The sequence below is a fragment of the Elephantulus edwardii genome, unplaced genomic scaffold, assembly GCF_000299155.1.
Source record: "Elephantulus edwardii isolate Elephantulus edwardi_28Jun2011 unplaced genomic scaffold, EleEdw1.0 scaffold00304, whole genome shotgun sequence".
NCBI lineage: Eukaryota > Metazoa > Chordata > Mammalia > Macroscelidea > Macroscelididae > Elephantulus > Elephantulus edwardii.
This window is the reverse complement of record NW_006400054.1, coordinates 1,328,739-1,352,874: the sequence shown is the minus strand read 5'-3', so window position 1 is coordinate 1,352,874 and position 24,136 is coordinate 1,328,739. Positions and strand designations below refer to the sequence as shown.

General features: G+C 49.2%; 1 protein-coding gene across 1 annotated transcript; it reads left to right on the top strand.

Annotated features, from left to right (window-relative positions):
* The first annotated feature begins 1,101 nt into the window (after positions 1-1,101).
* Positions 1,102-23,393, top strand: CHFR (checkpoint with forkhead and ring finger domains, E3 ubiquitin protein ligase). Its single transcript, XM_006900978.1, is given in 18 exon segments — positions 1,102-1,126; positions 1,129-1,218; positions 5,067-5,166; positions 7,621-7,730; positions 8,829-8,888; positions 9,023-9,238; positions 10,437-10,604; positions 11,006-11,168; positions 11,586-11,740; positions 11,819-11,981; positions 12,929-13,068; positions 13,755-13,874; positions 14,451-14,534; positions 14,959-15,029; positions 16,023-16,110; positions 18,751-18,858; positions 20,146-20,218; positions 23,351-23,393. Coding segments are annotated over 18 exon segments (1,977 nt in total).
* Positions 23,394-24,136: the final 743 nt, after the last annotated feature.

Here is a 24,136-nt window from a genome sequence, read left to right as displayed (position 1 = left end):
TGCCTCTGCAGGGTGCGGAACTCACCTGGGAGCTCCCTTTCCCCTTTAATAAAGCTGCATTAAGCTTTCTCTCCTTCTGATTGTTTCTTTAAGTCCACTAACCTAACCTAACACTGACCACCTTGGGCATCCATACTTGAAGGCCACTAGGCCTCCAGCCTCTTGAGTTTTGGGGTCAAGGGGCTGATCCCACAACCGGCCTCTTGAAGAGGTACAGGCTCGTCTTCCCAGAGCTCACTGGGTTGCCATTTTCACTACCGAAATGAGACCGGTGACAGCAAGAGTCATTTCCACGTGATTTGTCTCATTCCTGGGTTGAACCTCCCCTCAAGGACAAACCACCTGGACTTGATAGAAACCCGTGTGTATTTGCCATTTGTTTCTCCAAACGATTCTGATTCATAGTGACTTTGTGGGATAGAGTAGATAGTCTTCATAAGGATTCCAAAGCTTTATGAAAGTCGGCTGTCATATCAGTGTCCCAAGGAGCGGATAGTGGATTCAACCACCGACTCTAAGGTTGGAATCGACCAGGCTGCGAGGGTTGTTTTTTTTTTGTTGCCCCAACCTAACATGGCGCCCACAGCCGCTCCTTCCTTGATCCTGAAAAGACGAAGGGAGCCGGGACAGCATCAAAGATGGTGAAGGCGTCTTCATTCTCCAGTCTACGCACGCACCTCTCGCCTCCACGCCCACACTCTCTATGGTCTTTACCACCTCCGCTCTAGCTGCCGCTCTCGGTGGTCGCCGCCGCCGCCCAATCACAGAACGCGGAGGCCGCTCGCCCCGCCCCGCGAATCAGCTGAGGGAACCGGGATGTGTGTTGACAGCGGCGGCGTTGCAGCCGGTTCCGGGTTCGGCGGGGGCCGAGGGGTGAGCCGAGCGGGCGGCGAGGCTGGGGCGGGCTGGCCGGGGAGGACGGGCTGCAGCCGCGGGGGACGGGCCCGCCTCCCCGCCGGCGTCTCTTCCCGGCCCAAGGCGGTGTTGCTTTGGCCTCGGAGCCGCAAGGGCGACGGGGAAGGAGACCCACTGGCGGGCGGGCGGGCGGCTGTGTGGTGGGCAGCGCTCACTGGCGTCTCGGTGTGTTAGATGTGAGTCCAGATGGAGGAGCCCGAGGAAGGCGAGCGGTCTGGGGCCAGCTCCTCCGCCTGGGTGCAGAGGAGGGCGAGCCGCACATCCTGTTGTGGAAACGGGAGTGGACCATCGGGCGGAGAAGAGGTGCGGGTGCTGGGGACCCGGGGATCGAGGAGGGGGCCCAGGGGCCGGGGATGGGGGCCCGAGGACTGGGGTGGGGAATGGGAAAGGCGACGGGTGTTGAAAGTGGGCGCCGATGTTTGGAGGGGGGCCCTGATCGAAGGGCAAAGGAGGGGAGGGGCCGCCCCTGGCGGGATGGGCGGCGGCGGAAGGCGCCCACTTGGCAGCTGGGAGGCCATGGGGCAGGGACGCCTTGTGTTCCAATTTTTCCAGTGGAATGCATTCCTGTAGAAGAGCTAGCTGCCTTTTATTGAGTTGCCTGCCAGTCCCTCTTCTAAGTGTTCCATGCCCTTTACTTTGTCCTCATCGTGACAGTTTTATGAAGTTGGTGCAGAAAATGAATCTCTAGAATACAAGCTTCTCCAGTTTATTTATTACTAAACGTATTTTCTGAGCACAGTGGACTGAAACTAGGCATCGTTGGCAGAAGGAAAGCTGGAGAATTCATGTTGTTGTTGTTGTTGACTGCCTTCGAGTCGAGCAAGACTCACAGCGACCCTATGAACAAAAGGCCTGAACCCCTTCTAAACTATCGACATTTATCCGAGTTCGTGGAGTTTCCGGAGGCATGTGTTTTAGGAAGTGAATGCCACTCCTGCTTCCAAAGGAGAATTCATACATATGTGGAAATTAAACATCACCCTCTTAAATAACCAATAAGGGTTTTTTTTTTTTAATTTAATTTTATTTTAATGAACATTTACAGAGATTTTGGATTTCCATTCATTCATTGTTGCACGTTTTTCTCTACCCACCCCCCCCCATAAGTTTTTTGAAAAACGGAAGTTAGGAAGTACTTGGAGAAGAAAAAAAATACATGAAATATCAACTTACGGGATGCAGATAAAACAGTGCTGGAAGGAAAGATGATACCTATAAATGCCTTCATTGAAAAAGAAACAAGATCTCAAGTCTCTTTATTTTGTTCTGCTTGCTGCTAGACCTCCAGCTCTTAGAATTATCTCCTGAACCTTGGTGGTGGAGGCTGTAAATCTTGATGGGAGGAAACTGCCCTCTTTCACCATGAGAGCAGTTAATAACCAGTGTGTGTGTGTGTGTGTGTGTGTGTGTGTGTGTGTGTACACCATCAGATCGGATCTGACTGGCAGAGCATCTGGAGGATTTGAACCGTGTCCCTCTGGGATTGCAGTGCAGCTTCTTGCCACTAGGCCGCCAAAACTCCTCTAATAACTATTTTTTTAGCCCCACAGACTGCTACACTACACCAGACCACTATACATTCTTTTTGTTGTTTGCCTTCCAGTAGCGCGTGACTCATGCAACCCTGTGAACAAAAGGCCTGAAGCCCCTCTACAACCGTCAGTTCATACGTTTACCAGTTCATACAGTTTTTCTGAAGCATGTTGTTTAGGAAGTGGACGCCACTCCCGCTTCCTCTCTTAGAACTACTCAATTTATTGTTACTTGATGGATTAAGGAGTTGTACCAGGGCACACAGTGAACACCTTAAGGTTTGCTGCTGTTGGTCTCAGGATGAAAATCTGGCCATTTGATCAACCCCCTTCACTTGCCTAAGGTGTATTTGATAAAATTGCTTGAGTTGGTATCAACAGCAATGGGTTTGCTTTTACTTTGATGACTTTCCTAGGCTGCCAGGGCGCCTTTCTTTTTTTATTGTTCTGTCCCATCACTTTGGAACCAACTTCTAGTTGACCCTTCAGCAGGTTTTCAGAGAACCATTACACAGTGCTATTCAGAGCACTTCCCGTGCATAATCTCCTCATATCCGCACAGCAAGTCGTCTTTGAGGTGGTTACAAAAGAAGGAGGAACTAGTAGGTGATAAGAGGGGGGGGTGCCAGAGGGAGGACCCATGTGGTCTGTCTCAGGACCTCTGCGGTTTTCCAGGCTCTCATGATACCCACCTAAGCCAACTAATGGGAATTTTCAAACACTTTTAGAAGCCACCAAACCCAGGACCGTCAAGCCCAAACAGACTCACAGCTGACTTTCCATTGGAATTCTGAGGCTGTAAATCACAAAGGGGATTCCTCTTCTTTGTCCTGAGGAGGACAAAGGACTTAAACCTGGTGGACTTAAACCACATGCTTTTGGCTTGGCAGCACAGCTCTTACCATTGGGCTAGCAGACCCCTAATTTATTTCATTTATTTTATTTTTTTTAGTCTGAAATCCTCAAGTATGGATTTTTTTCTTTTCTTTCTTTGGTTTTTGTTGTAGGGCTGTTGGGATTTATTTTTACAATTTGGAAAGTAGTTGCTGCCTTTGTAGCTACTTCAGAAGTGACTGCTGTGAGGGTTCAGTGAGATTATGTATGGAAAGGGCGCAGAATGGAGCTGAGCTTACAGCCTTCTCACGTGGGAAACGCTGGCCATTGTTATTACAGCACTGTGTGGTGGTATCTCTCTGTGGGTTTGATGTTGACTTCTCGGATGACCAGTGATGCATCTTTTCTTGTGCTTTTCTGCCGTCCGTGTTTCTTCTTTGGTGAAGTGTCCAGACTTTTTTATTACCTCCATGCCACGTTCTTCTCATTTGTCTCTTGTTATTTTTTTCTATATGGTCATTGCTTGCTATCATGATTAGATATTTAAAAACCTTCTAGGGAGCTCTGGTGGCCTACTGGCAAGAAGCTGCCCTGCAATCCCAGAGGTACGCAGTTCAAATCCACCAGATGCTCTGCTGGAGAAGGAGGGGCAATGTCCTCCTGCACCAGTCAGATTCGATTTGACAGTACACACAGAAAAAAATCATAATTTTTTTTAAAAAAACACCACCACCTCCTTCTGCATTTAATGAGGCTCTAAATGATTATATATGAAGTTCTGGTGGCATAGGGGGAAGGAATTGGGCTGCCAAAGCAGAGGTATGCAGATCTAATCCATCAGCTGCTCCATGGGAGAAAGATGGGCAGTCTCCCCCTGTGCAGGGTACTGCCTCTGAAAACCCACTAGAAGGTCAGCTATGTGTTCGTTCTGACTTGATGGCACACAATAACAACAACAAATAAATGATAATGTATGTAGCTATAGTCCTCTTCCTCTGTTTTTGTAGGGTCTTATGTGCATATGTAGACCTATAATCATTTGCCCAATCCTGTTTTTTGTGATTCTTTTTTTATTGCAGCTAAATCAAAGATCACACAAAGGAATAGAGGACTAAAGAATTGCTCAAAGATCACACAAAGGAATAGAAGACTAAAGAATTGCTTATGTCAGGGGAGCTCTGGTGGCCTAGTGGCAACAAGCTGCACTGCAATCCCAGAGATACGTGGTTCAAATCCACCAGATGCTCTGCTGGAAAAGGAGGGGCAATCTCCTCCTGTACCTGTCAGATCTGATTTGACAGTACAGACACACACAAAATAATAAAATTTAAAAAAATAAATAATAATTGCTTATGTCCTAAAAAAATTTTAATGATACTAATCAGGCTGGCTGTATATGCACACAGAGTGTATGTCCTTGATAGGCTCTCTCCTTATAATCATTGCTAGTGACTCAGAACTGACTCATTGCTGACCTTCAGTGGGTGTTCTGAGGCCAAATAGCACAGGAGAAGATTGCCCATCTTTTGTTTCTGCAGATTTTTTTATATACTTCAGAGTGGGGTGGCATCAGGTTTAGCAGTGCAGAGGTCAAGGACACAGCACCTGGCCCTTTTATTTTGACTTAATATTAAAATGCTCTTTATTTCCTTATACCTTGCTCGATTATTCCTTTGGATGCATAGAATGGGGATCCCAACAATTTCATAGTTTGTTTGAATAAGGGACAGTGTGTTCATCATCATACCAATCATAATATCTAATCACTCCCCTGCCCTGTTCTAGGTTGTGACCTTTCATTCCCTGGCAACAAGTTGGTCTCTGGAGATCACTGTAAGATCACAGTGGATGAAAAGTCTGGTCAGGTGTTGCTGCAAGATACCAGGTGAGCCCTGTGAACGTTTTCCGCGTCCTCTTGTCGTTGGGGAGCCCAGCTTGAAATGGGGGTGTGCTAAGTGTTGTGACTGAGAAGCAAGAAAAGACACTTTAATGAAAAAGTTGTGGCTTATTTTCTAAATCTTGAGAGTTAAATCTGTTCTCAGTGCACTAGCGGCTGTGTCTTCCGATTTTGAGAATAGGTTGCACAGTGAGTTGCCACTTACACATTAGTATCTTTCACTCCATGAATATAGTAAAAAGAAAATAAGAATGTTTCAGAAATAAGACTACCTCCTTTTTTTAGTTATTAAATTTTTGCACACTAGAAATAGTATATAGAAAGTGAAAAGCTTTTCCTGATCCTACTGCATGTTAAAAATACATGCACCCAAGGGAGCTCTGGTGGCCTAGTGGCAAGAAGCTACACTGCAATCCCAGAGGTATGTGGTTTGAATCCACCAGATGCTCTGCTGAAGAAGGAGGGGCAATCTCTTCCTGTACCAGTCAGATCTGATTTGAAGGTACACACAAAAAATAATAATAAAAAAAGTGCATCCATTTGTAATGTGTAACTAAAAATGCACATACAAGGGGAGCTCTGGTGGCCTAGTGGCAAGAAGCTGCACTGCAATCCCAGAGGAACACGGTTCGAATCCACCAGATGCTCTGCCGGAGAAGGAGGCGCAATATCCTCCTGTACCAGTCAGATCTGATTTGACGGTACACGCACACAAAATAATAAAAAATAAAAAAAAATGCACATACATAAAAAAATTACATATTCGAATGTAAAAACTCATAGCAGTCTCGATTAGTTTCCCGCTCTGCACACTTCGTGCTCAATCCTGATGTATCTGTCAGTGAGGGCTTGCAGATTGCTGTGTAGCTAGGAAGAAAGGGCTGGCTGTTTACTTCTGAAAATCTCAGCTGTAACTCACAATGGTCCCCAACAATCTAAGCTGTAACCCATCATGGGGATGACACAGGGCTGGGCAGCATTTTGCTCCCTTTTGCCTGGGGTCACCTTGCAATAACAGGTCATGGTCAAGGGTGTACATTCCTGCTAGAGGTCTGGAATTTCTGTTCTGCTCAGGAGCTGTGTCAGTCTCAAGGTAGATGGCTGGGGAGTGATGTTGTCAGGAAGAACTGATCCTCCTTTTTCATTCTGTAGTAGGAAGCAATCTGTGGGGGCAGCTGGTGGATGTCAGTCCTGCGGCGGCCAGTTGATCCCTTCTCACACTGCTGTCTTGCAGCCTTAACTCTGCTGCTACCCGTGTCGGGGATCCGTGTATTTATATGGGGGTCCATCTGCATGATGTGTGTGGAAAACCCTCCACTGGATGGATTGACACAGTGACTGTTGCAGTGGGCTCTAGGGTGTCATAGATTGTGAGGATTGCACAGGATAGGACAGGGTTGAGATCTGCTGGTCAGGGAGATGCTCTGGGTTGTACTTTACAGCACCTAACAACAATCCCGCTTAATCCAGGATAATCTATTAGATTATAATTATCCATGACCCAGAATAATCTGTAGGATTATATAAGAGGGGGGAAGGAAGCAGGTGCTTCTGAGAAGGAGTTGTGATGATGGAAGCGGAGGGCAGAGCGAGCGCTTACGGCTTTAAAGATGGAGCTGAGGAACGCGGGGCCTCAGAAGCTGGAACAGCCACGGAGCCTCCAGCAGGAGCACAGGGCTGTGGACGCCTTGCTCTCAGGACTTCTGACCTGCACAGCTGGAGGGTGGTGAGTCTTTGCTGTATCCAGCCTCCGCCTTTGTTACAGCAGCCACTGCTGATTTATGCCACGTTTGTGTTATGTTGCTCAAGGGTCGGCAAGAAACCGTGATGTTCCTTCTCCTCACTTTTACTTCTGTGACTGCGTTTGCTCTTCCTTGGATCCTGTCTCTGCGGGGTGACTGCTCATTTGTGGACTGAACTGAGTTATGACCGAGGAGGGAGGGGCCTAGAGCTGCTAGGGGCCCCTGAGGACCGAAGAGGCAGAAAATTAGGATAGTTGGGCATTATGAACCAGAGGACATTTCAGACTCTTGATGAGGATATTTGAACTGTAGAGTGCCTGCCTTTTAAATACTTACATCGCTTTGAACATTTTAGTGTTTCTAAGTGGTAATAACAAACTCCTTTCCTCATGGAGCAAGGAAACAATTTTTATTTCCAAGGTTGTTGTTTGTTTGTTTGTTTGCTTGCTTTTTTATCACTTTATTATAGTTTATTGCAGCTAGAAAATATTTGGTCAAATTAGAGGAATTTGCTATTTATTTAATCACTTTTGATCTATAAAAAATGCAGTACCAAAAAAAAACAAAACAACGCAGTACCACCCAAATAAATATAAATCTGTTGATATGTATTACTTGATATGCTGACACTTCTTTATGATATGGTACATAGTTTTCCTATCCAAGTTGTTTTAAATGTGTGGCTTTGTCGTCTTTGCAGTACCAACGGGACGGTGATTAACAAGCTGAAGATCGTCAAGAAGCAGACGTGTCCTTTGCAGACGGGCGACGTCATCTACGTGGTGTATAGGAAGAATGAGCCAGAGCACAGTAAGGGAGCAGCCCCGCCCCAGAGCAGACCACAGGGCCTCCTGCTGCTGCAGGGGTGCAGGCTGCTGCTGCAGGGGTGCAGGCTCCTCCACGTGGAGTCTGTGCAAGGGTGACAAGTGCAAACCTCAGCCACCCTTTGGAGATGCTTAGGGATTTTAGCAGTGACAATCAGATGACGCGAGGCTGGGTCTGGCTGGAACATAGGAGGCTCTGCAGGGTGGGGAGGGAACGGCACTGCAGGGCTGGGTCAGGCTGTAGACTAGAAGTCTTTACCTAGTGGGGGGACAAAGCTGTGGGGCTGGGTCAGGCTGTAGACTAGAAGTCTTTATCTAGTAGGGGGACAGACCTGTGGGGCTGGGTCAGACTGTAGTGCAGAAAGCCTTGCGTGGTGTGGATGGAACTACGGAGCTGGGTCAGGCTGTAGAGTTGAAGTCCTTGTCTAGTGGGGGACAGGACTGCAGGGCTGTGTCAGGCTGTAGTGTAGAAGGCCTTGCAGGGTAGTGGACTTGACCACGGGCCGTGGATGGCTCTGTTTTTGGAGACTCTACAGAGAAAGACCGTGTTGGCTCCCATGGAGATTTCCCAGCTCCAAGAGTCTGTGTTTATGTTTCTGGAAGAGAAATAGTGTAGGAGGAGTGGTGATGGGTTCCTCACAAAGGTCAGGAGAGAAAGATTCCAGATGATTGAAGGGAAGGAAGAAGGGGACATATATTCCCCAGGTCACCTTCAACAGTCACGCCAGCATGTTGCCATAGTAAAGGATCATGTTTCAGCTCTTTTTTTTATGTGGAACTGTGTAAACAAGACATAGATTTTTTTTTTTCATCTTGCCATCTCTGTGTCTTCTCCAAGTTGACCTCCTGATCCCATACATTTGTTGCTAAGGTTTATTTTTTTTTATAATTGATCAAGAGGTTTCCTTCACTTCTTTTGGAATCTCTTTACCCGGCCAATTTTGTGATACTGACCAGATATTCCGAATTGTTAGAGAAGGTGTTGTGGTTGTGAAGTGGCTGGCGGGAGATGTCAGGCAAGAAGGGGACGCAGGTTCTCACCTGTGGGCCCAGAGAGCCTCTGATCCGATCTGTTTCCTCTCAGATGTGGCATACCTCTACGAATCTTTAAAGGAGAAGCCAGGCATCACTCGGGACTCCTCTGGTGAGTACATTTCCCGGCTGTGGAGTGGATCTTCTTATGGGGATTGCCTCTCACCTCCAGTCTGGATTCTTTGCTGAAGCAGCGGTACCCCAGCAGACCCTACGGGTGAACTCCTCCTCATTCTGTTGTTACAGAAGCAAATAAGGAAAATGTGTTTCTTGTGACCAAAGATACCTCAGGAGCAGGGAGTGGTGGTGTTGCCTGGGCCCCGCCCCCGCCATCCACCACCCCAGCGTGCTTTGAGGAACCACAGCCATCGACATCCACATCAGACCTCTTCCACACGGCCTCTACCTCGTCCACGGAGCCTCCGTCTGCCTCTGTGGGGCAGGAGCTCCCCTCTGAGCCTGGTGAGACTGAGTGCCGTGGCTCTTGCTGGGTCTGATGGGCTGGGGTTAGTCCTGAGCTCTATGTTATTACAGAGACAGAGGGACAGCACAAGTACTCAAGTGTGTGTAGTCAAAGATTCTCCATGGTGCTGTTTTCATAGTGGCGAATACAGCGCTTTCATTCCATCCACAGAGAAATGATGGTAGAATCCGCTATTCATGATTTCTGTGCAGCTTTGTTGAGAAGTGATTTATATCCCGTGGAAGTCATCTGTAAAAAGAGCAGGAGCCACGGGCTGACAGCTGTATCTGACCTTCACTGATTCCATAACGGGAATCTGTCCTTGTCAACACAAAACCAGTTTGCATAAAGTCAGACATAGGGGAGCTCTGGTGGCCTAGTGGCAAGAAGCTGCACTGCAATCCCAGAGGCGCACGGTTCGAATCCACCAGATACTCTGCCGGGGAAGGAGGGACAATCTCCTCCTGTACCGGTCAGATCTGATTTCACGGTACACTCACACACAAAATAATAAAATAAATAAAAAGAAATAAAGTCAGACATGTCCCCCATGTTTTCACGCCTTTCTACTCATCCCAACACCAATCTCACTCCTCTACTGGGTCTGAAATCTGTGGTGATAGCCTGCAGACCGCATGGAACTATATTAGGGAAGTGAAAAGGCTATAATTCAGGTTAGTAGCAGAATACAGTTGCTTAGGACAACTTCTGAAATAGCAGCACTGGATCCTCAGTCTTAGCCTCACCATGGCTTTAGGCTGTGGAATAAGGCTCTCAGTCCTGCAGTTATGGCTCCCCCCAATCATTCCTCCAGCGCGCTTGGTCCAAGGCTCTTAGCTCTGGTTCTGTGGAGTAACAGGCCCGAGGTCCACTCTGTCTCATGTCAGGTCTTTGGTTCTCTGCTGTGGCCGCTGCTCCCTCAGGCTCTGGTCTGGCTTGTGCAAGAGTCTCTAGCACCAAAGGGCACGCTGCATTCTCTTGCTTCTCTGTTGGTAGGGAGCTTCTCACCATGATGTGTCGGAATTATTTCTTTTCACTTCATTATCTCAAACCCTTAATTGAAAGAAAATGTGGGTCAAACTGGATCAAGCCTAGTTTATTCATAGCTGTGCCCTCTTGTGTGTGAGAACTGATGGGACTTCACATGTTGAAACATCACCCAACCAGATGGACAGAACCTTGCCTCCTCTCCCGCAGGGCCTGGAGCAGCAGGCCTCCCTGCACAGAGAGGTGGCGCTGCCGTGGCAGACGAGGAAGCCACCAGCTTTGTGTCTACACTCCCCGGCAAAGAGGGCTCGGCCACATCTTTGTTGGAGCTGCAGGATCAGGAGGACTGGGAACCCTTGAGAAAGAAGATGAAAGGAGGTGAGGCCAAGCAGCACCGAGGTCCCTGGGTTGTGTGAGTGCCATGGGAAGGCCACGCCTGTGCTGGGCAGACGCTGTTCATGAGGCCGCTGTGAGTCGGCGTCAAGTTGGTGGCACATAATACAGTTGTTTGGCAGCTGATCCGCATGACCTAGTCGTCGTACTGCATTCGGAACCTCTTTTCTGTGGCGTTAACAGTTGCTTTCATACAGAACCAGAATACTTGCAAACGTGCCGCTTGACGTGACGCTTATCATCTGTGTCTGTGCAGCAAGGCCTTTCTCTGCTTCTAGCAGCCTCGGGGATTTCTGGGCCTGTTCGAGAGATGTTGACCAAATGGAAAGACCCTGAGCATATTTCCTCCCCTCCTGGAACTAACCCCCCCCTTTGCCCTTTGCCAGACGGGGAACAACCTGGTCCGAGTCCTCAGCTGCGTATGCCAGACCTCTGTCAGGACGTCCCAGCCGGCCGAGAAGACGGCCGTGCTGCAGCTGTGAAACCGGACAAGATGGAGGAGACACTCACCTGCATCATCTGTCAGGAGCTGCTGCACGACTGTGTGAGGTACACAGGGAGGGGGGCCGGGGTCCTCACCTGAGGAGCAAGGAGAGGGGTCTCCAGGGTCCTCACCTGAGTTACGAGATGAGGTGACAGGATTTACTTGTGAAGTAAGAGAGAGGGTGCCAGGGACTTCATGTGAGGAACAAGCGGAGGGGGTGACAAGATTGTCTTGTGAGGTGACAGTGATCCACTCTTGCGCACTGTCTGTGTGAGGTGTGAGCGAGAGGGCACCAAGGTCCTCACATGAGGACTAAGGAAAGGGGACACCAGGGTCCTCACATAAGGTAGAGGACGGGGTGAAGTGAGAGGAGAGGTAGGATGTCGGAATCTACGTGAGGTATGAGGAGCCCACCCCCTGCCTGTGCACAGAGGCCCCCCTTGCCCACCGTGCCGAGCCCGCAGCCCCTCTTCCCCCCGCAGCCTGCAGCCCTGCATGCACACCTTCTGCGCGGCCTGCTACTCAGGCTGGATGGAGCGCTCGTCGCTGTGCCCCACGTGCCGCTGCCTGGTGGAGCGCATCTGCAAGAACCACATCCTCAACAACCTGGTGGAGGCCTACCTCACCCAGCACCCAGGTGAGCCCAGCTGCCGGGCCCCAGGCCCACGTCAGGGACCCGGCCGCACCCGCCCTGAGCCATTCCTCTCCTCTCCAGACAAGGGCCGCTCCGAGGAGGACGTGCGGAGCATGGATGCCAGGAACAAGATCACTCAGGACATGCTGCAGCCCAAGGTCAGGAGGTCGTTCTCCGACGAAGAGGGCAGCTCAGAGGACCTCTTGGAGCTGTCCGATGTGGACAGTGAGTCCTCGGACATCAGGTGACCCCTCGCGGCATGGAGTGGGGTGGGGACCGTAACGCAGTGTGGTGGGAGACTGCTGAAAGTGGGCGAGATGGGTTTTGGTCCTCATGGCCCCCCCATTCTGGTGAAGGAGTGACTGATGGGTGATGTGGCATTTCCTGCCCTTGATGAGGACGCGTCACGGCTCAGCTGGCTCAGTGGCCTGTTGTGTCTTCAAGCAGGTGTTGGGTACCGGTCCTTCTCTGTAGTTCCATCACTACCCTTTTACTTGCCTGGAGTGCCCTATAGAGTAAAGATCTAGAAACTCGTTGTGTCAGAACCAAAACATGACTGAGCTTTGAATGAGTTTGGAGGCTGTAATTGCTAGGAGGCTGCTGCCCATCATTCTCCCGAGGATCAGCCAGTGGATTTGAACCACGTGCCTTGGAGGCCCAGCGCACCAGTAGGCCTCCAGACCTCTTACCATTAGGCCACCAGATGGGTTCTGGGGCCCTGGAAATTATTCCTGAGTGGGAATCAGTCAGGGGCAGCTGGTATGTGATTGGGCCAGGCTCTCCCCTGGTTCATTTGTGGCCTGAGAAAGCTCTTCTGACAGGGACAAAAGGCTGTGCCAGCACCTGTGAGACGGTGGGTATATGAAGTTGCCGAGATCTAAGCAAGAGTAGATCTGAGGAGGAAAGGAATGAGGCCCAGCAAATGCCAGAAGTGACGAAGGGGCCGGGCGTAGTTTAACACGATTGTGGGAAAGGTCCCAGGTCTGGTGTCTCCTCCAAATGACCCGGGAGCCTTGTCTGTCTGTGTCCAGAACCCAGGCAGCCTGACCCAGGCCAGCACATGGCCCAGCTGGGGAACTGCCCCACCTTGGGATGTGCATGTGGGTGGACGTGCCCTTGTCCGGGATGTGCATGTGTGTGTGGCCCACCACCTCCACCTGGACAGCCCCGTCTACTCCATTTCTCCTGCAGTCAGCCGTACATTGTGTGCAGACAGTGCCCAGAGTCTAGGAGACAGACACAACAGCTGCCCTGCTTGGGGCCAGAGAGCGAACAGGGGACCCCACAGGCCCTTGGGGATGCCCCGTCCACTTCAGCCAGCCTCCCGGCAGGTGAGTCAACAGGTGCACGGAACTCCGCACCTGGATCTGGGCCTCAGGTTTCAGCTGTAGGCCACCCCCTCCCAGGTTGGTGGCTTCTTCTCCAAAAGCTTCCTCTGTCAACAACTTGCTTCTCTGCCCTCACACATAAGAGATGCTGAACTTGACCTGGCGTGCTTTCTGTGGCCTGAGCTGGCCACGGTGGCTATATGTGAGGGCTGGACTATTGCCACTGTGTTCTGACAATCCCTCTCTGCCTCCCCTCAACTGGAAAGGCCACCATTTGTTTTTCCTGGTCCTCTAGGTGGGGACCAAGAAAGCAAACTGTGTCCACTTTTGGATTTGGTCAGATGGACGCCATGACCCTGGTTGCAGACCAGGGTTTTTGCCTTGTCCGTCTTAAGGGTGGAGTTGTCTCACCGAGCAGAAGGAAACCTGCCACATATTTTGTGACACTCTTTGTGGGCCTTGCCCCTTCTTTTTCAAGAAGGAGCAAAATAGCTTCCACCGACCTTTGAAATCTTCCTAACAACCCTTAGCCAAAGCACAGTCTTCAGTTATTTTTCAGTCTGTTGACACCCACTTGGTTTAGGTGGTGACGCACCACTTGTCTCTTTGCAAAACCCTCAGTGTTCTTTCTGACTTCACCTGATGGCTGTTTGTTTCCCGTGGTCTTCCTGGCTGCGGTGTCTCCACAGCGACCCAGGACTATGTGTGCCCGGCGCAGGGGAGCCATGCCGTCTGCACCTGCTGCTTCCAGCCCATGCCCGACCGCAGAGCGGAGCGCGAGCAGGACCCCCGAGTGGCCCCCCAGCAGTGTGAGTGCCCTGTCCTGCACTCACCCCCACACCTCAGGGCCTGTGGGCCTCTGTGAGTGGGAGCGCGGCTTCTCAGACATTTAAATGGTGTGCTCACTTCAGCAGTGTGTCTTCTGAAATTAGAATACGAGGGAGATCAGTGTGGCCCCCGTGTAAAAACGATGTGCAGCTTCTCAAAGCATGTCTTGTTTTCTTAAAAAAAAGCTTAAAGATCACTTAGTTAAATATCGCATCATTGTATTACATTCTGTAGAATGTGAAGCGTCGGCAGTAATGCTGACAGAGGTGAGGGAACACGGCTAGCGAGTGGTTCTGGCAGTGAGGGAAGGCAGGACAGAGTGTGAGGTGTGCCTGGAACACGTCACCTGGGCAGTTGGATCCTGAGGGAAGCTCCGTGGCAGCCACGCCTGGGCCAGGGGAGGTGGCCCTTCCGATCATGGCCATGTTGCCTGGCAGTGCGCATGTGCGGAGTGGTGAGGGTCTCCGTGGGTCAAACACCCCTCCGGTGTTAGCTGGGAGGTGGGCTCCATCTGGGTTCTGCAGACGCTGGACCTGACTGCCCTCCTTTGTCCCCAGGTGCGTCCTGCCTGCAGCCCTTCTGCCATCTGTACTGGGGCTGTGCCCGTGTCGGCTGCTTCGGCTGCCTGGCCCCACTCTGTGGTGAGGCTGCCCTCCTCCCCTGCCTGTCATCTGTTGTTTCCCTTGTGTCCTGTCCCTCTGAACAGGGTGGGTGTGCCCCGGCTAACAGCGAGGAGGGGGGTGACTGCCTTTTCCTGGTGACCTGCCTGGTTCACTGTTCTAGAAGTATCCAACCCGTGTTAGCTCAGAACTGAGTAGTGATGGGCTTGGAGAAAGCACAGCATTCAACGTGTGGGCTCTGTTCAGCCACGGACACCGATGCTGGTAGTGTCGCCTGCTGTGGCTTTCCAGTACGAGTCCCTGCCAGGCACTCTGTCACCAGAACTTTCTAGAACTGAGCCCTCTTTGCGCCAGAACCTGTAGTGAGGGGGGAGCATGGTCGTCTTACCTGCCAGCCCAAGCAGTGTCCTTAAAGAGTGACAGCGTGGCTGCTTTTTTCCCACAGAGCTCAACCTTGGGGAAAAGTGTCTGGATGGTGTGCTGAACAACAACAACTACGAGTCGGACATCCTCAAGGTACCTGGGTGAGGCTACGCATGGCCATGGGGCGACTGGGCCAAGCTCGCAGTTAGTCCTGCTTCTGACCACATGGGCCGGGCTGGTGCTTCTGACCCGTGACTTCGATCCCGCAGTCCAGCCCCATAAGTGTGTCTCGGCTCCAAAAGGGCCTTTCCTCTGTGCCCTTCAGGTGGTGCCCAGGCCTCTCCCTGGGTCCCTCCCTCTCCTGCCCACTCCTCTCCCATTTGGTAGCCCGCATGGCCCTGAGATGTCTCGCTGTCCCATACGCCTCTGCTCTGCTGAGCTGACAGGTGGGCTTCTGTTTGGAGGCCAAGCAAGTAGTGGTTGTGGTGAGCTTGGAACATTAACATTCTGCTTTCATGTTCTGTATGGAACAAAGCACATGTTTATCCGAAGACCTCAACAAAAACCCACTGCCCTTGAGTCAGTCATTATTTGTGGCAACCTTCCATTGTATTTCTAGGGCCAAAAGCCTTCGTGGGAGAAGGCTGCCCATCTTTCTCCTACAAATCAACTGTTGGATTTGAACTGCTAACCTTTTGGTCAGCACACTAACTCAAAATGCTCTACATTGCTAGGGTTCCTGATGGTTTCCAAAGGCTTTGAATAGTTGTGCTCCGGGCTTCTCCGGTAAACAACTTCTTTGTGGTGTCAGTCTGTTGCTCCCAACCATCTTGACTGATATAAGTGTTTGAGAGTTTATACTTGAAAGTCAATTCTTGAACTTTTTTTTTTAACATATGAATTTACTGGATATCAAATGAGTCCATCTGATGCTCTTTGACCATAGTTTTCCTTTTTCTAAGGCAAGGCTTCATCTGGCAGTAAGAGGCCACTTGCAAAGAGCCTGGTCATCCACTCGGGCAGTATGGCCTCAGGGTGGCTGGCCCTTTACAGTGCCCCCTCCAGGTCCACTTTACTGGTGATGCCTCAGTTGCCTGGGCATCTGTCTCTACACACACTCCTCTGCTTCTGTCCTCTCCACTACAGAATTACCTGGCAGCTCGGGGCCTGACGTGGAAGAGCCTGCTGACTGACAGCCTGGTGGCCCTGCAGAGGGGGGTGTTCCTGTTGTCCGGTAAGAGTTATCCTGGCTGCCTCCCCACCTTCTACCCCCAACCCTGATGCTGGAGCTCCTGGGGTGCCTTTGTCTCACGTAGAGCAGTGAGCATGAGCTAGCCACTCCTCACAGGAGGCAGAGAGCAGCAGAAAGTACATAGGACTACTGTGTATTTTATTTTTCTATTATATTATTTTTATTTGAGTGGAAATTTACAGATCCTCCTGGCTTTTCACTCATTCAAGCATGTTTTGTTTTAGAACATTAATTGCAACTGATTCATTAATTACAGTGTCTGTTAGACTCATTGGCTAATGCCTTTCCCTTTCCCTTTGCCCAACTTAATCCATTTCTAATTCCTTTTCTCCTCTCCTCTCTTTCTCTTCCCTGGTAACTCTCCAAGGGTGATTCTGTGTGTTTGTTGAATTTTGTATTTACAATGATGTATTTATTGCAACTACTTTTTTTTTTTACATTTTTATTGTATTATTTTTACATGTACCATCAAATCAGATCTGACTGGTACAGGAGGAGCTTGCCCCCTCCTTCTCCAGCAGAGCATCTGGTGGATTTGAACCATGATTCTGTGTGTTTGTAAACCTTTCCTTAGCATTTTCTGTTAGAGGCCTCATGACAGACTGGTGACTGGCTTATGTCTCGCAGCATAATTTCATCTGGATTCATCCGTGTTGGACCGTCTTTCTTAATTTTTCTTTAGTGATGCACACCACTCCGTTGTGTGAACGCATCATAATTTCTTTATCCATACGTGCGTCACTGGGTGCACGTACATCAGACATTAGTGGGTTTTTCTTAGACCTTATGTGTTTTTAAAAAACTAAACTGTCGTTGATCCTTCTGCTGCTTCATGTCACATAGCTCCCCGTGCTGGCTCCGAGTCCTGAGACCGGATGTTCCCGTCACCCAGTGTAGGCTCAGCCCGTCTGTGCACACATAGCAGTTTGTGAAGTAAGATTTTTGTCACTTGAGGGCAGCAGTATAAGGCATAGACTGTTAGAGAAGAAAGACTTGACGGCCAACTGGCAGCTTCAGTGTCTTCTGGGTGGTTGAACGGCCCTGTTGTTTCAGCTGTGTTTTAGTGCTTGACTTGATAGTAGCCTTGAAGCTTGCATGAGAATTTTGTGCCTCACACAAAGTAAAACACAAATGGTAAGGACACAGCGGTGGTTATACATCTGTCCCTCTGTCCAGCACTGCCGACAGAGATGGCATTTGGTGACTCCCATCCCAGCCCCGTTAGGATCATTTGCCCACCTCTGCATAGAAGCTTCTGGAACCCCCAGAATCCCCCCTCAGCTGTGTAGTGACCTCAGTTTTTACTCCATGGTGTGTCACGGTCCCTTTTTGTGCCAGCAGAGGTCTGTGTCATGAGATTATCACCGGCTCATTCATTAAAGATCCTTACGTAATTTCCACTTTCCTCCGATTTTAAACAGCACTGTGCTCATTGAACGTGCAGTTCTCTGAATCTGAAAGATTGCCACCATAAGATAACCTTGTGCTGAGGTCAGTGGTGCGTGCAGTGGGCACTTTGCCCTCCCAGGGGCTGTCTTGGCTCACTCTGTGCCATGGCTGCTTGGCAGAGCCCCCCTGCACCCACCCAGAGACAACACAGGGCTGCTTGAGGCCTGAGAGGTGCACTGTGAGCACCGGCAGCAGTGCCCTGGCTGGCCGGCCTTTGATGACGAGTGGAAGTGGATGTGTTCACACAGTTAGGAGCCACCTGCCGGCGTGCGACTTCTGCCCTTCCTGGCCGTAGGCTTGTGGCTGTTTGTTTCCAGTCTGCGTGAGCGCTCTGTCCTGTGTGGTGTAGTCGTGTTCTCTCCTAGCATCTGTGGTCCAACTGTATTACACATCCTCCCATTTGGACATTTATATTTGTGGGCATAGGACTTCCAGAGCTTTTCGCTTGTCCTGTTTGGTTTGTTTTCCTTTATAGACGGGTTTGTGTGTGTGTGTGTGTGTGTGTGTACCGTCAAATCAGATCTGACTGGTACAGGAGGAGATTGTCCCTCCTTTCCCGGCGGAGCATCTGGTGGATTCAAACCGTGCGCCTCTGGGATTGTAGTTGCAGCTCCTTTCCACTAGGCCACCAGAGCTCCCCTATATAGATGGGTTTTAAAAGGAAAAGAATTTTCCAGCTTTTCTCAGTACTTTGATTTTTTTTTTATTTTAATGAAAGTTTACAGAGACTTTGGATTTCCATTCATTCATTCGTGTTGCACTTTTCTTCCTGCCCACCGCTTCCCCTGATTTTGTTTTCTATTTAAAAAGTTGATTTTTCTTCTTTTCAATTTATTTTTTATTTTATTATTTTTTGTGTGAGTGTGTCCCGTCAAATCCGGTCTGACTGGTACCGGAGGAGATTGTCCCTCGTTCTCCAGCAGAGCATTCGAACCGCACACCTCTGGGATTGCAGTGCAGTAAAAAGTTGATTTTTCATCTTTGGGAAATTCTTTTTCTTAGGAACTAAGTCGCGCTCGAGACTGCTCGTGTTTTTGTTTTCCCAAAGCCCACCAGTTGTCTGTCCCTGTCTTTGGGACAAGGCTGCGCCTTCCTTGTGGTTAGAAAGCCACGCTGCTCTGGATTTTGCCCCAGAGAGCAGCCGGTTGCCACACAAGTCCCTCTTGTCCGCAGACTACAGGATCACGGGAAACACGGTGCTGTGCTACTGCTGTGGCCTGCGCACCTTCCGGGAGCTGGCCTACCAGTATCGGCAGAACATTCCCGCCTCCGAGCTGCCAGGTACGGAGACCCTGTAGCTCCCTTGCTTGAGTGTGGCTTCTTCCGCTCTGGCCAGGAGCTGCAGGCCCAGCAAAAAGGAGCAACTGGCCAGGAGCACACCTGGCGGCGTGCGGAGCCCTTGGTGGAGGTGAGAACCTCCCCCTTGCAGGCAGCAGCCACCTGGTGTCTGGAAAGTTCGCACAGGCAGCTGACATTAACCAGGGCAGAGTATCTCTTCAGATGGAGATCCAGGGTGACATCCTGTGGGCTCTTGGAGGGCCTTCATTTCTTAGGTTGGGCTTGTTATATTAAACTTCCTCTCCTGACTCTTTGTAGTCTAAAGGAATTGTAGGTGGTCCCCGACCTCAACTGGGGGCTCTGATGATCAGCTCCAACTTAAGTCACGTACCCCATTTTTTTTCTCATTATTACTCTCTCTGTAAATTAGTCATTAGAATTAAGGGCTTTATAACTTATAAATTAAGGGCTTGGAAACGTTAGATGTAAGTTTACAGATCAAATCCTCAAACTTGTAAAAAATGCACATCATAGAAATTGACTCTGATGGTGACGAGTTGGGCACCTTGGGTGATTTGGCAGGTGCATTTGCAGTCACTCCACTCTGGGAAGTGTCTGGGCCCTCTGGGTTATCCCTGTTGCTGAGGAAGAGCTTTCTGTTCAGAAGAGTTGTAAGCGTTGTCCCATTCTTTTCTTCTTCTGTTTGGTGGTAGCATCTCAGCGCATCCTCAATCTGCCTGTCGACTTTGCAAAGCCGGCTTTGCACTGAAGCAGCTGGAGCCCTTCCTTTAGTTCCGAAGGACCCCAATGGGTCCTTTCATCATAAAGCTTTTTGACGCCTTCTCCCTCTTCCTCTTCCTTTCTTTAAGACCCATTAAGTCCTGATTGGTCAGTTCCCCTAAATCTATGGATGATTCCACATCTGAGGCATCAGATTTAAGTTTCATGTTCTTGCCAAGTGGACAAGTTTTTCAACCAGTCTTGCCCATCACGGTGTTCTTTTCAAATGCATGGAACATATGTAGTTTTTTTAAAAAAATCCATTGCATGCATTTTTTTCCTGACCTCCTCTTGGGAAGAGCAGTGTTCAGATACACTGATGGGTGTTAGGTGTGGACGGTTAGAATTAAGAATTCTGTAAGGCAGGGATTTCTTGTGAGTAGCAAGCACCCTGGCACTTTGACTGTAGTTTGTTTTTGGAATTACGTTCAAGTTTAGTTAGCTGAACTTGTCTGTGACTATATATATATATATATAGTCTAATTTTTTTTTTTTAAATTTTTATTTTAGTGGCTGTAACATCCCGTCCTGATTGTTATTGGGGTCGCAACTGCCGAACTCAGGTGAAAGCACACCATGCCATGTGAGTGAGTGGACATAGCCAAGGCAGTGGGGTCCCCCACTGGGGTTGGGGTCACACCGTGCCAGGTGGGTGAGTGGACACAGCCAGGACAGTGGGGTTCAGGGGCAGGGTCACACTGTGCCATGTGGGTGAGTGGACACAGCCAGGGCAATAGTATGCCACAGGGGTTGGGGACCAGCCACAGCTCTCTTATCAGAAAGGCAAGTGCTTTGTTATAAGCGGTTGGGCCAGTCTGATTTGGCAATAGAAACCCTATATCCTTTAACATTTGGGAATCCTGATGTTTGAATGTTAAGCTCAAAGTCAGCAGTTCAAATGTACCTGCTGCTTCTTGGCAGAATGATGACACATTCTGCTTCCAGCCAGATTCCAGCCTTGGAAACCCTGTGGGCAGTTCTGCTGTGTCCTGTCCTGTGGGATTGATTCTCCCAGTTGGAATCACCCAGTGGCGGTGGGCTTGGTTTGCATTCTTCTTTAGTATTTAGAGATGTGCCTGAAGCGGCTTACGTGCGCTTACCAAGACATGCTTTAGTCTTTATACTGCCGTGAAGTCACATGCTTTGTAATACAGTAAAGCCTTTAGAAACCCTGCTCTTCTCTATTACCTAGTGCTGTGAAACATGTTCACAAACCCTTGGCAAGCGTGTTCACAGCTTGAGCCCAACGTCCATTCACCGAACAGTGCCCCCACCTGGCTGGATGTGAGATCTGCAGGCCTGAGTGGCGTGTCAACAATGAACCCACCCAGCCCGTGACCTGACCGTGGGGGTGTTTGCCTGTGATTCTTTTTTTTTTTGGTTGTTTTTGTTTTTGTTTTTTTACTTTATTATTTGTGTGTGTGTGAGTGTACCGTCAAATCAGATCTGACTGGTACAGGAGGAGATTGTCCCTCCTTCCCCAGCAGAGCATCTGATGGATTCGAAGTGTGCCTGTGATTCTTAAACATGGTCTTTATGAGGCTCATTCACACATCTCATTGCAAATGCCCAGGAATGATTTCTTCCATTTTTAAACGATGAGTTTTTATCACAGTAAGCATCCAGCACCCCTGTGGATCTGTGTTGCTTCTGACTAGCTGCAACTTGGGGTCCGAGCTAGCAGCTTGTGAGAGGAAGTCCGTCAGCAAAGACCCCCGCTGAGGAGTAACCCTGTAGGCAGCCATTGTGTTTAAGAAGAGGCTTCATTTGGAAGTGGCCAGCGTATCCCAGTAACACGATGAGGGAAGGTTGAGAGTGTCCCCAAGTCTCCCCATGTAGACGATGCCCATTTCTGTCCCGTTCACGGAACCTCACACCCACTTCTGTGGTGCTGGGAACCTGTGTTCCCTGAGGGCCCTCCTACAGGTCTCCGAGACCCTCGTCCAGAAGAATGGCTTAAACATGTTGAATTCTATTAAAATTTAAGAGAGGGAGCAGAAGGCTACCCCTTTCCCCCCCAATTTTTTAATTTTATTATATTTTGTGTGTGTACCATCAAATCGGGGCTGACTGGTACAGGAGGAGATTGCCCCTCCTTCTCCAGCAGAGCATCTGGTAGATTTGAACCGTGTCCCTCTGGGATTGCAGTGCAGCTTCTTGCCACTAGGCCACCAAGGCTCCCTTAGAAGGCTGCCTTTTAAGATGAGTTTCTTTGTATTAAAGTTATATTACTGTGAGCTCCAAATTTCCTGCCAGTTTTGCCAGGAAATTTGGAGGACAGCTGTCTGGCCGACAGATTTAGAAGAGAGCCATATTTGTTCCCATTCCCAAGAAAGATGATCCAATAGAATATGGAAACTATTTGAATAGTATCATTAATATCATGTGCAAGCAAATTGCTGCTGAAGATCATTAAAAAAGGGCTAGAAGAGCACATAGATGGGGAACTGCACTCAAGTGGGATTTAGAAGAGGCCATGGCTCCAGGAATATCATTGCTGATATCACATGGATCCTGGCTGAAGGTAAGGAATACCGGAAGAATGTCTATTTATGCTTTTATTGATTATGCAAAGGCATTTGACTGTGTGGATCATAACAAGTTCTGGCTAACATTGACAAGAATGGCAATCCCAAAACACTTAATTAAGCTCATGTGAATCCTATCCCTAGACTAAGAGGCTGTTGTGTGAACAGAGCAGGAAACACCACATGGTTTAAAATTAAAAAGGGAGTGCATCAGGATTGTATTCTCCTTCCATACCTATTCAATCAGTACACTGAACAAATTATTAGAGAAGCTAGGCTCTGAAGAAGAATATGGCATCGAGATCGGAGGAGAACTCATCAATAACCTGCATCATGCATATGCCACAGCCTTGCTTGCTGCAGGTGAAGAGGACTTGAAGCACTTGAAAATCAAAGAATACAGCCTTCAGTATGGCTTGCATCTCAATGTCAAGAAAACAAACATTCTTACCACTGGACCGATAGGGCCACATCATGATAGATGAAGAAAAGATGGAAACTGTCAACAACTTCATCTTACTTGAATCCACAATCAATACTCTTGGTACTAGCCAGTTAGGCAATCAGGAGATACACTGCACTGTGAAAGTCTGTAGTCAGGAACCTCTCCAAATTATTGAGAAGCGGTGATGTCAGTTTGAGGACTAAGGTGCTTCTGATTCAGGCCATGGTCTTTGCAAACACTTGCTGTGCATCTGAGGCCTGGACAGTGGTTCAGGATGACAGAAGAATTAATGCCTTTGAGCTGTGGTGTTGGAGAAGAGCACTGAATATCCAATGGACTGCCAGAAGAATAAGCAAATATGTCTTGGAGAAAAGTGCAGTCAGAGTGCCCCTTGGAGGCAAAGATGAAAACGTTTTGCCTCACATGCTTCCGGCATGTTGCTAGGAGAGGCTTTTCCTTGGAGAGAGACATCGTGATTGGAGAGTCAGCAAAGTAGAGAGAGGCCCTCAACCAAGTGGAGTGACCAGTGACTGCTGCAGTGGGCTCTAGTGTGTCAGGAGGTGTGAGGGTAGCGCGGGATAAGACGGGGTTCAGATCTCTTGTTCATAGGGTCATACTTGATGGCACCACCACCACCACCATCCATTTCTTACGTGGTTCAGCCAGTTTGCTTTCAAATTTCGGTTTTCTTGATTACTCATGAGCTGCTTTCTTGTGAAATTTGACCGTTCTCTCTTTGCAGGAAATTCAATCATATCTGTGAACAGACACGGTTCAAGAACTAAGCTGAGGTGTTCTGCAGGCGCAGCACCACTCTGATTGGCGAGCAGAGGTTCAATATTGTGTTTTCAGATCTGCTCTGAAGTGAGCATCCTTCTCAGGACACGTGGGTTCGGCGGCAGGGACTCTCTGGTCTAGTGCTCTCGTTTCCAGAGCTTAACCCGTGAGACAGAACTGGCTGAAGGCCCCACCAGCCTCATCTGTCTTCCCAGCTGGACGTGAATGCCCAGCACACAGTCCTAGGGCCTGGCCTGTCCCCAGGAGCCTCTGGGCACCCGAGAGCTTTTCCCTCAGAAGACTCTGGTCCTTCTTCTAGAGGTGACAGCAATGAGGTTTGATCTTTTTACCTTGTCCTAACTGTGGTTGCTGTGAAGTTCCTCTTCATGAAAAGAGTCATAGGAGACAAGGAAGTTTATCAGATAGTCTTTTTGTTTGGAGGAGAAGGCAAAGGGGAAATACTGCAGCATCCTGATAGCTTTTGTTTTAATCAGCTTGGTGCTTACCTCCTAATAAGATTTAAATGTCACAATAGTAGCACAAATAATATAATTTACAAAGTTGATTAAGATTTGGGGTAGTGTGAGATTTGACAGAATAAATGTATGTTTGTTTCTTGGGGGAAAAACAATTCCTCAGATGTCCAAAACTCTTAACTTTGGAACATGCAGCTGAGCAAAGTAGCACCACTGTCCCTTCCTGAGCAGGTCAGTCTCGTCTGGACACTGCGGTGTGGTACTCTTGGGCAATG